Raw genomic sequence first — 12409 nt, forward strand, 5'->3', positions numbered from 1 at the left:
CAAGAACATTTTGTTTTATCATTTTCCCTACCAATCTGGGGATATCAAAGTAACTAATAATATGCATCTATGGATCATTTTTAAGTGTTCAACAGGAGACTGAAGGAAGTGGCTTCCAATACTGGGTGACTGAAATTATGCACGAATACTGCCTATTCACAAACACTGACACTTGCAAAGGAACAGACGTTTCTAGACCCTTTACCATGCTGGGACCAAAGGCTAGGGAAAATGAATCAAATGAGATAGCTTTGGAAAACAGAAGGATGTGCATGGCAGGTAAAAGCTTTTCCCATTGAGACCTGTGAGCAGATGCAGGCACGAAGCCTCAGGGTTTTGGGTATGTTGGTTCATCATGATATTTATTTTTATTTTTTATTTTTTTGTGGTACTGGGGATTGGAACCATGGGTATTCTACCTCTAAGCTATTTTTTATTCTTTATTTTAAAACAGGGTCTCACTGAGTTGGAAAGGGCTGCTTAACTAAGTAGTAGCTGAGGCTGTCCAAGAACCGCGATCCTCCTCTCAGCCTCACAAATGCTGGGATTACAATCACGCACCACCACATATCCCCGGCTCATCATGGTAGTTTTTAACCAATTCATTCTTTAGCTCTCGGTTTGGAAGAATTAAAACTAAACCTGTTTTACAAGATTTGCCATTTTCTCTAAAAGCAGAGGCTGCAAAGAAGGTCTTGAAAATCAGTAACTAATTTATGCTCTTAAAATTATGTATTAAGGTCAGGTTATACTTGAGAAAGATTCATGCAATGTACAGTTTAAAAGTATAAGTCTTATGAACAGATTCAATTTGTATAGAGGATCCAATCCTGGTTTGATATGCAGTATTTCTTAATAACTGGGAAACTTTAAGGAGAAAATATTCCCCAAACTTTAATCTTAGCTTTACTGACCCTGGCCCATATTTCCCCTAAAAGAATATTTCTAGAGCGCAAAATAGATTCATAATGATTTAATTAGATACATTTTATATATCCTGAACATAATGGCTCCCATAGACATAAGACAATATTTTGTACACAAACTTTATTTACGGTGCCACATTCATAATATACTGAGCAGCCAAGTGCAAACATTTATTACACCTCCTGGTGTGTATGGAGCTCGGCTCCCACAAACTCTTCATTATCTAGGATGTCAGAAGACAAGATGAGACAAGATGGAAAATTAAAATCCACACAACAATAACAAAAATGCATTTTAGATTATGATTAGAAACTCTTCTCCAGCTGCAGCTGTAAACCAGTATCAGGCAAAACAGTTTAGTCAGGTTTTGTTCAACTCCCTTTTCCCCCACTGCTTCTTGGGACAGGATCAAATCTAGTAATTGACTACAGGAGCTGCTGAGAAGCACGGGGCCATAATAATCAAGAGGAGCAAACAGTTTGGAAAATTGACAACTTATAGTAGCATCCTTATAGTGAAAGTCCCTTGGTTTCTTTTACACAGAAATTTACATCTGCCACCTCCTCGCCACATATAAGTCATATGGACCGCCAAAGGTGTCATAAGTGAGGTTAATTTTTGTAATTGCCTGGAAATTATGGGGAAGGTTGATTTAAAGTAATCCATGAAAAGTAACGACTTAATTTTACAAAATATAAAATAACTAACTCTGGGGAGTAAGTTTGCACCTTGGGTGGCAGCATCTAGCGACAAAGTGATTAGTTTCTGGCCGGCTTCTCCAAGAGCTGTGGCGGGACGCTCCTCTGTTCACGCTGGCCAGGACCACAGGATCATTTTCCCTTACTGCCGCCTTCCTTAATGGCTATTCCAAATGAGAGGAAGGAGCGTATATGGGAGAGGTATGCAGACAGAGCGAGTCTTCCTCTCTCTTAAATTGTTTTAGGAAAAAATAAATAAAAAGTGCCCTTGAAATTAAAAAGCTTTATATAAAATTCCAAGGAATACATCAGGTTTTATTGAGAATGAGCTAATATTTTACCCCTCTTCTGTTTAGTCTAAAAAGCTGAAATAGTATGTAAATGAAAATTCCAGCAGGGCAAGTGTCATAATTCTATAACCATCAGGTTAATAAAAAGTAAAAAAGAGTCAGGCGTGGTGGTGCACGCTTATAATCCCAGCATTCGAGAGGTGGAGACTGGAGGACTGTAGTTCTAGGACAGCCTCGGTTACTTAGTGAGGCCCCTTGCAACCCAGTGAGACCCTGTTTCAAAAATAAAGAATAAAAAAAAAAATTAGGGCGGGGTGTCTGTCAGAGGTAGAATGACCCTGAGTTCTATCCCCAGTACCACAAAAAAAAAAAAAAAGAAAGAAAGAAAAGAAAAGGGGTAAATAAGGCCATTCCATGGAGGTTAGTGAATCAGTTGTCATCAGAGTATTATCCAAGACTCAATTGGTCACTTGAACAGAAATAAGTATGGTAGCTGGGCATGGTGGCACACATTTATAATCTCAGTACTTGGGAGGCCAAGACAGGAGGATTGCAAATTCGCGGCCAGCCTTAGCTACTTTGTGAGGCCCTCTGCAACTTAGTGAAAGCCGGTTTCAAAATAAAGAATAAAAAAAAAAAATAGGGCTAAAGGTATAGCTTAGAGGTAGAATGCCTCTGGGTTCAATCCCCAGTACCACAAAAAAAAAAAAAAAAAAAAAAAAAAAAGAAGCAGGGTATCTGAATCTCAGATTCTAGATCTGTGATATTATGAAATGTGATTTTAATGAATCTGACATTTTTTTTCACTCTCAACTCTGAAAGCCTATCAGCTTTCGGTTAGTTCTCACAATGTTCACCCCCGATTTGTAGCCTGAACCTACTCTCGCTGGTCATTGCTCTGTCACTGTTTTTTTTTATTCCTCTCAGTTTAGAACCCACAATGCTAAGTGGTCCTTTTCTTTAAGCTGTCATATCTGCTGGTCCCCTGACGTCTCCCCTTGCTACTTCCCTGAGTGCCTTTGCATGACTCTTGTCTTTAGACTATTTTGAGACTGTCCAGAAAAACAGTAGTAAGTACAGGCCAGAACCACTTTAGTATATTAAGATTCACTAATCAGAAGAGAGCAGACTTCTGTGAGGAAGTCAGTAGTACTCTAATTACATTCTGATGAAAGACATGTATCTGAGGATGAAAATAAAAGGATATCAGGATGAACGGACAGAAAAAGAGTCAATGACAAGAAGATTTTAGAACCACAGGGCAAGTCACCTATACATTCTAAATGGAAATTCAAGGGATGAAGAAGCAGGGGAGGGTGCTGTTCAGTGGAATGCTGAGATCTAGAGAAGGATTCTGGAATTTATTTGAGAGTGAAATTCCATTCTAGATAAATGTAAACTGCATACCTGATGTATGGACCTAGATGAAAGGAGCGATGGGTTTCAAGATAGCTAACACATTGCTCCATCTAGTGGAAATCTCAGAGTTTTCTCTTAAGTTCTCAGCAGCATTTTTTGTTTGTTTGGTCGTATAGGAACTGTTATTAGGAATGCTTTGCTGAGAAGACATGGCACTAAAATCAACACATCATAACAAAACATAGAATGTCAGTAACCTTGTTAGCAGGGTGGAAAATAACACTTAAATTCTGAGGGTAAGAATCTAAGGATAAAAATCTCACAATAAAATATATGTAATTTTATAATTCTCTAGGAAAATCTCTAAGCAGATTTTTTTTTAAAAACATACAGGCATTTATAGAGTCATCTACGTGCAGAAACTTAGGGATACTGATGCAGGTTTCCTGTGAAAGCTTCTGTTTATTAGTGGAGGGTAAGCAAATCAGGAAGTATGCAAAACATACTTCTGCCCCTCCCCCATGCCCCACTTTGGGGCTGGATAAATTCTTTAGCCTATGCTTTACATCTCCCCTCCTCGCAAGGTAAATGCATGATATGTAGTCATGTATTGTGTGGAATCATTTGATAAAAATATGATTCTGCATAGAACTACTTTAAATAATGTAAATAAGATAGTAGCAATCTTGCTTCTGCTCTCAGTGGAATTCAAATAGCATCAGTGAGGTGGTGTTAGGTTAGAGATGTGAGTTACATTGTGCTTCACTCAAAAACAGTGAGTCTATGGTACTGCTAAGCCACATAGAAACTCCATAAGCTTTTTTTTTTGTCATTTCTTTCTACACTTATAACACTGATGACAAATGTCCAAATCAAACATAGATTTTTTTTTTCCAAATAACAGGGCACACTGTTAGGTTAGGTGGAAGAGGGATGGTTTATTATCTAGACACAAGACAGGAACTTAACGAGCAATGTGAATACAGAGATCTACTTAGCACACCTTTTCCTTCTTGCCCTTCAGATTTTAGTTGACTTATCAAAGCAAAGCACATGTTGTTCACTTTTTAATCCATGTGTTAATCAAATCATTGTTCTGATTGAGAAGAGTGAATCATGCCATGATTCAAAAGATCTGTCCTTCACACATATACCTATGAGCACACATTTAAAAAATGGTTTACTGTACATCTTTGCATTTCTTAAGGCATGAACAATGGCATACAGATGGAACAGGTTCCGGGAAGCATCAGGTCTTCCATGACGAGGCCAGGACAAGCACACCACATCAAAAGCACACTCGAAGTCTGAACCGACGGACTGCTGGGGCCCAGGAGCTCCTAGGACAGGGATGGTGCTTCCAGACAAGGGAGTAAACATGTGGTCTCTATGTTGTTTTTAACTCTCTTGATCAACTGTAAGCACCAGGTACAGTTTGTTTTTCTTTACAAACTCTTCAGACTTTGGATTTTCTGCTCCCTTTGTTCAGCTTTCTGAGGAGGGTGTGGATTTTTTTTTTCTTTTTTCTTTTCTTTTCTTTTCTTTTTTTTTAAGGAATATGGTTGCAGCAAAACAGAAAGGATCCAAAAGTGGTTAGGGGCCTTGTCTAATGCACTTTTGAAAGTCCATTATAAAGATGAATAGAAAAGCAAATGGTAGGTTTTCAGTCGACCCAGAAACCACACATAGCTATAAGAAACATAATTGTGCATAGTTATTTATTCATTCGGAGTGTGATATGTTGGCTACCTCTATGTTCCCAGTTTACCAGAGAACGGGGCTGTCTACTTTGCTAAACCCAGGGTCCTTTCGAAGCTCCCAGTAGGTGTCGTTGGAAACCCAGGCTTCTCTTTGATTCGCGTCAATAACTTTTCTGTGAAAATACCAAAGTGAACATTAGCCACAAATCACATCAAGATGGCCAGATCATTGGACCCTATCTTCTAGGCAAGACAGGTCTACATAAACAGTACTTTGTAGGCCAGAAAGTGTCCTCTCTGCTAATTGATGACGTGACTATTTTTGACTAGAAATGAACTGGTTTTTGATGTAGAATGTTTAAAGCGGAGGTAGTTAAAGGACTGAGGGTAGGGACAAATAAAGGCAGGGGAAAAAAAGCAGGAATCCCCAAACTAAGTGTATATGCACACTGTAATTAAGAGCTCCTGGCCCCAGATCCACAAGAGTTTCTGCTTTATTTTCAAAGAAAGGCATGCAACTTCAGCAGCTCTAGAAGCCCCCATAGCATCCATGTTTAAGGAACATACTGTAGACATCTGGAGGGCAAGGTTGCATTTCTGCCCCGGAGGCAATCATGAGATGACAACCCTAAAGCATATGAGGTTACTCTGAGCTTTTTTGTCCAGTTTCTAGAAGGCAACAGATGGACCTGGAAACTACAGATTAATCTGTGTGATGTATACATAATCCTGTAAATAATCCTGTAATAATCACCAGGTATCATACCACAGAAGGACCAAATCTGAACAGACACAAGCTCTGTGTGGCTGAAATAAAATTCAACCCTAATGAAACCAGGATGACCTTGTGGGTGCGAGGCCCCATCAGTCCCTGGGTGAAAGACTGGGGACAAGTTCCCACCATCCCAGAGTGTAGCTGAAGGACAAAGCCTTTTGGATGAAACCATCACTCTCCTTTATTGTCTGCAAAAAGAAAAGACTAATAGAAGAGAATTTCTTTTTATGGCTGCTAACTTTTCACATGTGCAAAATCAAAATCTAATTTTCCCTGCTAAAAGTAAAATTGCCAAAACCAGCTTAGTTTATTTTTGTTTTGTTTTGTTTACCTTTAAGTTTCCTAAATACTATGCTATCCTTCATTTTCTTTTTACATGGAGTTTCTCATGGCATACAACAACCATTCACAAAATGTGGTCCTGTTAGGGGGTGAGCTGACTTACTTAAAAAATTTTGGTATATGCTCAAGGTTGTTTTCTTCCATGTATCGTCTTCGAGATCTCTGGAGTTCCTCTACTCTTTGCTTCTCTGCTGCTGCTGCTTCTAAATTTCCTTCTTCCAAAAATCTAAGCACAAAGCAGTTGGTATTTTTATGTTATCCTCTTTTTAGAAAAAAAATCTTACTTGCACAAAATTACACTGGGGTTGCTGTGCATATAACACACTGAACACTGACACTTGGTCATGTCCCCTCACCTCTGTCCTGGGCCACACTACCTCTCTCTGACCATTAGTTAACATCCGTTTTATGCCCATGAACTGAATTATTGCATCGAGCAACATAAAGGCAGGAGGGAGAAGTGAGTTGCTTGGCCTTGCAGACTTTTCTGCGCTGTTTCAGGTTCTACAACTTGAAATTCTCACACAACTGCAGAGTCCAGGATAAGGACAGCACACAGTCACAGTCGTGCTTCTTTTCCATAGTATTTAGAGCACTTGTTAAAGGCTACAGGATGGCCAGCAACTGAATACTCTCTCATACTGAGAAGAGAATGAGAGACAAGGAGCTTTCCTGTTTTATTTGAAAAAGTAGCTGGTAAAAGAAGGCGACAACTGAGGAAAATTACAGAAGGCCACAGAATGGGAAATAAATAGGAAATGAAATTTAGAAAGGTAATAATAAAATAAAATTGAGAAGGAAAAAGCAGACCCAGTGGTGAATTGCAAATGTTTACATTTCAAAATGAGAGCAAAGGACAAGGATATACTGTGATACACACGGTACAGAGCTAATTAATAAAATTTGAATATCAAACAGTGAGACGGCATGTTCCAGGGGAATAATATGAGAGAAGTAAATAGTAGAACATTCAATGCTGAGACCATTTCAGCAAATAAAAGATAAAATGACAAATACTTGGGAAACACAAAACATCTTGGATGGAATTTGTATGGCATATAGTATTTTTGGAAAAAAGTAAATAAATTTTGTAGGAGTAGACATCATGAGAATTAATAATAACAACAACAACAACAATAATAACAATAATAATAATAATTATAATAATAAAAAGAATCAGAAAGCATTACAAATTCTGCATTTTGAGTATATCTCACACCTAAAGCATGATAGGCCAACTCTGCACTTTCAATCGAAGTATTTCTAGGTGAATCTGTAACTTGTCCTTTATTCTTAAGTTTAAAAGATATTCCATGTAATATCTTTTACTTATTTTCTTTTTATCGTCTAGTATAAGGTAAAGGGTGAGGATGGATTATTTAGTGGTTTGTCAATTTGCAGATGCTTGGTAAATTTTGGGAGGGGGGGCTTTGTTAAAACATAACTGTCATCATCCACTGGAACTCTGTGTCAAGACAAGTTCTTACTGTATAGAGGACACAAAACTCAAATATTGCTGAGTAAATAAAGGAACAAAGAAATGACTGAATGAATAAATAAAGATGGTGGTGAAAATAAGTCTCAATGACTTCTAAATCTTGAGCCATGATCTAGGGTAGCAACTGAAACTGCACTGCCATCCCTACCTTTGATCTGGTCGGAATCGTGCATCCGTCGGAGGAAGGAGATCTTTTAGCACAGGATCTAACTCATTGAGCTCAATAGCAAACCGTGTGAAGCCATAGTAGAGCTCATAGTTGGTTGGCATGGAACCTGGAATGAGGCCAATGAGCCATTGTGAGAGGGAAAAGGTTTATGGAAAGAGAAGAAGTGACTTCCCTGGTGCTTAATTCATGCCCATGCTAATACAAAATTTGTGGTGACAAATATTGTTTTGTTTGACAAATATTGAATTGTTTAAGTGAATTCAACTTGTTATTTTTTGCTAGGTGGGCAAGTTTGTGCTAATGGTCAGAATTGATAGATAGATACATTTAATACAATCTAGTAGATAAAATACATCTTTGCATATTCAGTGGTAGTCTTTGTTGGCTGCACTCCATCATTTCCCTCTCACATGTTCAACTGGGTAACTAAATTCCAGAGTGGTTAACTAGGAACATTAAATTTTTACCAGAAACACTTGAAATTTACTTCCTTTAGAAAAGAAGAAAAGATGCAGATTTACATTAATACTTATTGGCACTAAACTCAAGGGCAGGGCCTTTGTAAAGTGTTTTGCTTACTGATATATTCCCAGCTCCCAGAACAAAGCCTGGTGTGCAGCCAGGATTCAACAAGTAGTCATTAACCAGTGAACTAATCACTTTACTAGCAGGAATTCTAAATATTCATCACCATCTCTTAGAAAGCTAATAGCTAATTAAAAAATTAGATTCACTGATAAATCCCATTGAAAATAAATGTCATGAACCCTTGTTCCATTTAAATTTGATATTCAGTTAGAAGCTAATGTATTACCAGAACTCTAATGATGCTTAAAAATGTCAATGTATCATAACATTTATTTATTAAAACTGGGGATTGAACCCAGGAGCGTTCTACCTCTGAGCTACACCCCCAGTCCTATTGTTTTATTGTTTATTTTTAAACAGGGTCTCACTAAGTTATGGCGGGCCTTACTAAGTAGCTGAGGCTGGCTTTGAACCTGTGATTTTCCTGTTTCAGCCTCTCAAGTACTAGTGCTACAAGTGTGTGCTGCCATGCCCGGCTTAGAACTTTTTGCTATTCAAGCAAAATGATCACTTATTCTGGTGAGTTACTGAATTTGTGGACTGTAGATATTTGCAAGCTTTCCTTTGTTTTATTAAAATAGAGAATAAATAACACAAGGGTGTGTGTGTGTGTGTGTGTGTGTGTGTGTGTGTGTGTGTGTGTGCGTGTGTGTGTGTGTGTGCGCTGTGTTACTGGGGATGGAACCCAGAGGACTTCTACCTCCAGGCTACACCCCCAGATCTATTTTATATGTTTATTTTGAAACAGGGTCTCATTAAGTTGCTGAAATTCTCATTAAGTAGCTGAGGCTGGCTTTGAATCTGTGAGAACCTCCTGTCTCAGCCTCCCAAGTACTGGGATTATAAGCGTGAGCCACCACACCCGGCTCATAAGTAAAGACTTAAATTTGTATATTTCAACTATTTAAACTCTTTAATCAACTCTTTAATATTAAACTCTTTAATATTCCCAGCTTTGAAAACAATACTGACATTACATATAGAGTTATTTTACATGTCAAATTTTATTTTTATTTTATTTTTCTGTGGTACTAGGGATTGAACTCAGAGGCATTCTACCTCCCAGCTACTCTCCAGCCTTATTTTAGTTTTGAATCAGGGTCTCCCTAGATTCCTGAAAGTCTTGCTAATGTGCCAAGGCTGATACTGAAACTCTGATTCTGCTGCCTCAGCCTCCCAAGTGCTACCTAGCCTGGCAGATGTCATATTTTAACATATTGTATTGTCAGAAATTTTGCCTAAATTTTTTACTATCAAGTACCTATAACCTACTAAGTATATATACAACTATAGTTACCCTAAGCATCTCCATTAAAAAAAAATCTCACTGTTAAGGGAAATACAGGGCAAACTGCATGGGATCAACTGATATCCCCTTCCCTCTTGCCAGTCTGGTGCCCTTCTGCTGCAGGACCAGGCCAGTCTCACCTGGTCTCCAGATGCACTTTGCAGAGGGAGCCACACCACAGTAGAGTCCTTCATGCCATTTCCCAAATAGCCGGTGCACCACCTTTCCTTCCTGATCCATCACAACCCCTTGGACTTCATTCACATTGGAATTCCAATAATTCACCTGGAAAAACCAAACACAGTTACTTTAAGAACCCCAATCTCTATAATTTCTATATGTAAAAATTCTTTTACCTCAAAGTTTCTCATTCAAAGCATTTTCAGTGACCTCTCTAAAAATGTTTTATATGAAAGGCATCTTTGCTAAGTGTGAGCTTGACTTTTAAGAAGTGGGTGATCTCTACTCCATGCTACCACATGACACAGAGAAGGCTCAGTTGCCAGCCCAAGAACCCAATATTAATTTATATATTAGTAATTTTCCTCATATCTTGTCTTGAATTTGCCTTTTGCTTATGAATTTCAGTTGGCCCTGCTACAGAAATAGTTGGTGAATTCACTGTAATATACCCAAACAAACATGGAGGTGATACCATATGCTCTACTTCAGACCAAAGTGACCGGGAGAATCATGTTCTATGGGCATTTCTATTCTAAATATCTCTTCTTGGTACAAAGGAAGTGGTTTTTGTTGAGCCTGTTTGGATTCTAACAGTGGTAGGGTGGAATAAGCTTGTAGTGACTGGTAGCTATCATATTCATGGTTGTTCTATTCAGATATTTTCAGAAAATGACAACTGTATTATAATTGGCTCCCTAAAATAAGATCACTTGAATGTGTTATAATCAGGCGGGAATACAAATAAATATAAAAGCCAGAAAACTTGGTATAGGCAAGAAGTGTTTTCTGGAATTTTACTTAAAGAACTACTTATTGACTGGCTACTTAAAAGGAAAATCCTTTAACAAGACTTTTTTCTTTCTTTTCTGTCTTGTGATGGTGCCTTTTTTGACCTCCACATGTTCAGAAGCCTGCTTGCCTTGAGTAACTCCAGGTTTTCTTATCTAAAATGTCCTTAAGACCAATGATACAGGATGGATTCCCCTGCTATTAAAGCATTGTTTTATTTCTTCCTTAGAGAGGATTTTGTTTTCTGTTGTGTGGTATATTATTTACCTTGACAAATGTAAGTTTGCAAATGCAAACACTGCTTTTGGTATTTCTAATGGTTATTTCTCCATAATGCTCTATCCATCTTCTCCCACTGAGGATGTTGTGTATGCACGTGGTGACCTTATTCCATACATAGTAATCTCCATACCTGGTAAAGGATATAACATTGGTGAAAATAATGAAGGTCACAAATACATACCATTTCTACTAATTAAAATGTTTTTTTGCCAAAGCTTCATTTCCCCCATTTCCTCTCATTTGTTTCTAGGTTTCCTTCCTTCCTTCTGTCCTTCCTTCCCTCTTTCCTTCTTTCCCCTTCTTCCTTCCTTTCCTTTCCTCTCTTTCTTCAATCCAGTGGCAATCTACCTCTGAGCTACATCTGGAGCCCTTTTTATTTTTAAACAGGATTCCAAGTTGTTGAAACACTAAGTTGCTGAGGCTGGTCTTAAACTTGAGTTTTTCCTGTGTCAGCATCCCAAGTCTTGCGATAATAGATGTGTGTCACCATGCCCAGTTATGTTTCTTGAAAATTCCTGTGTGGTTATAGAAATTTATGACATAATTTATTCACTTAAGGAACACTGAAGTAGCTTCTGTAGCCAGGTGCTAAGCTGCAAAGTTGAACAGGACCTGTTTCCTGCTCCTCTGGGGCCAACAATATGATGGGGGTAGATGAATATATAAACAAATGTTTAAAGTCAAATGATAAGGTTGTAATAGATGAAGAAAGCATCCTGAGAATATATATTGGTGAGCCCTCATTCTTAGATATGCCTAGAATGTGGGACTAGTGTCAAGGAAGACATCCTGGAGAATCCTAGAGGAGGCTGGAGTTGAACTAAGCTCAGAAGGTGGGCAGGAAGGCATTTTGTACTGAGGAAAGCATCGGCACAGCCACAGGGGCCAAAATGGCACGGTCCATCTGGGAGTGTGTGTGAATGAGTGCTCAGGTAAGCTGCTGGGGCAACAGGCAGGGCAGGGAAGGCCGCAGTCACCTACCAAAGTATGGATTCCACCCTAAAGGAATGGGCCATCATTGAAGGATTTCAGATAAGAAGAGTCTTTATAGAGCATATATTTAAGACCAATTGCTCTCAGAACACTGTTTCATACTCTTAAGACCAAATATGGAAAAAAGATAAGTAGCTGGGCATGGTGGCACACACCTGTAATCCCAGAAACTTGGGAGGTTGAGGCAGGAACATCACAAGTCCAGGCCAGTTGGACAACTTGGTGGGACCATGTCTCAAAATAAAAAGGGGGAGGTAGTTCAGTAGGAGAGCATGCATGGGTTAAATTCCCAGTATGATATAAAAAAGACAAGTGTATGCTTGGGAGGCGGAGATAGGAGGATTGTGCAGGTTTGAAGCCAGCTGTGCTGGTTTAAGAGACCCTGTTTCCAAATAAAAAAATATAAAATAGGTCTGGAAGTGTGGGCCGAAGGTAGAAGGGTTTTCAGGAACCCCAGTACCACCAAAAAAAAAAAAAAAAAGACAAGTGTAATTAAGATAGCACAATTTCTGGGAAGTGACATTATAG

At 38.6% G+C, this 12409-nt stretch overlaps 1 protein-coding gene across 7 annotated transcripts in view; it reads right to left on the reverse strand.

The window, feature by feature from the left end:
• Positions 1-5038: 5038 nt before the first annotated feature.
• OSBPL6 (oxysterol binding protein like 6) overlaps positions 5039-12409 on the reverse strand; it is a gene marked incomplete at both ends in the record, with an annotated part of 83699 nt that continues 76328 nt past the window's right edge. For all 7 annotated transcript variants that reach the window (XM_080690274.1, XM_080690273.1, XM_080690275.1 and 4 more), the window contains 5 exons: positions 5039-5147; positions 6195-6317; positions 7738-7864; positions 9775-9919; positions 10874-11018. In XM_080690274.1, the coding sequence (XP_080546400.1) occupies positions 5039-5147; positions 6195-6317; positions 7738-7864; positions 9775-9919; positions 10874-11018 (649 nt within the window). The remainder of the gene's footprint in view (positions 5148-6194; positions 6318-7737; positions 7865-9774; positions 9920-10873; positions 11019-12409) is intronic.

This window comes from Muscardinus avellanarius, assembly GCF_963383645.1.
Source record: "Muscardinus avellanarius genome assembly, chromosome: 2".
In the NCBI taxonomy this organism is placed as follows: domain Eukaryota; kingdom Metazoa; phylum Chordata; class Mammalia; order Rodentia; family Gliridae; genus Muscardinus; species Muscardinus avellanarius.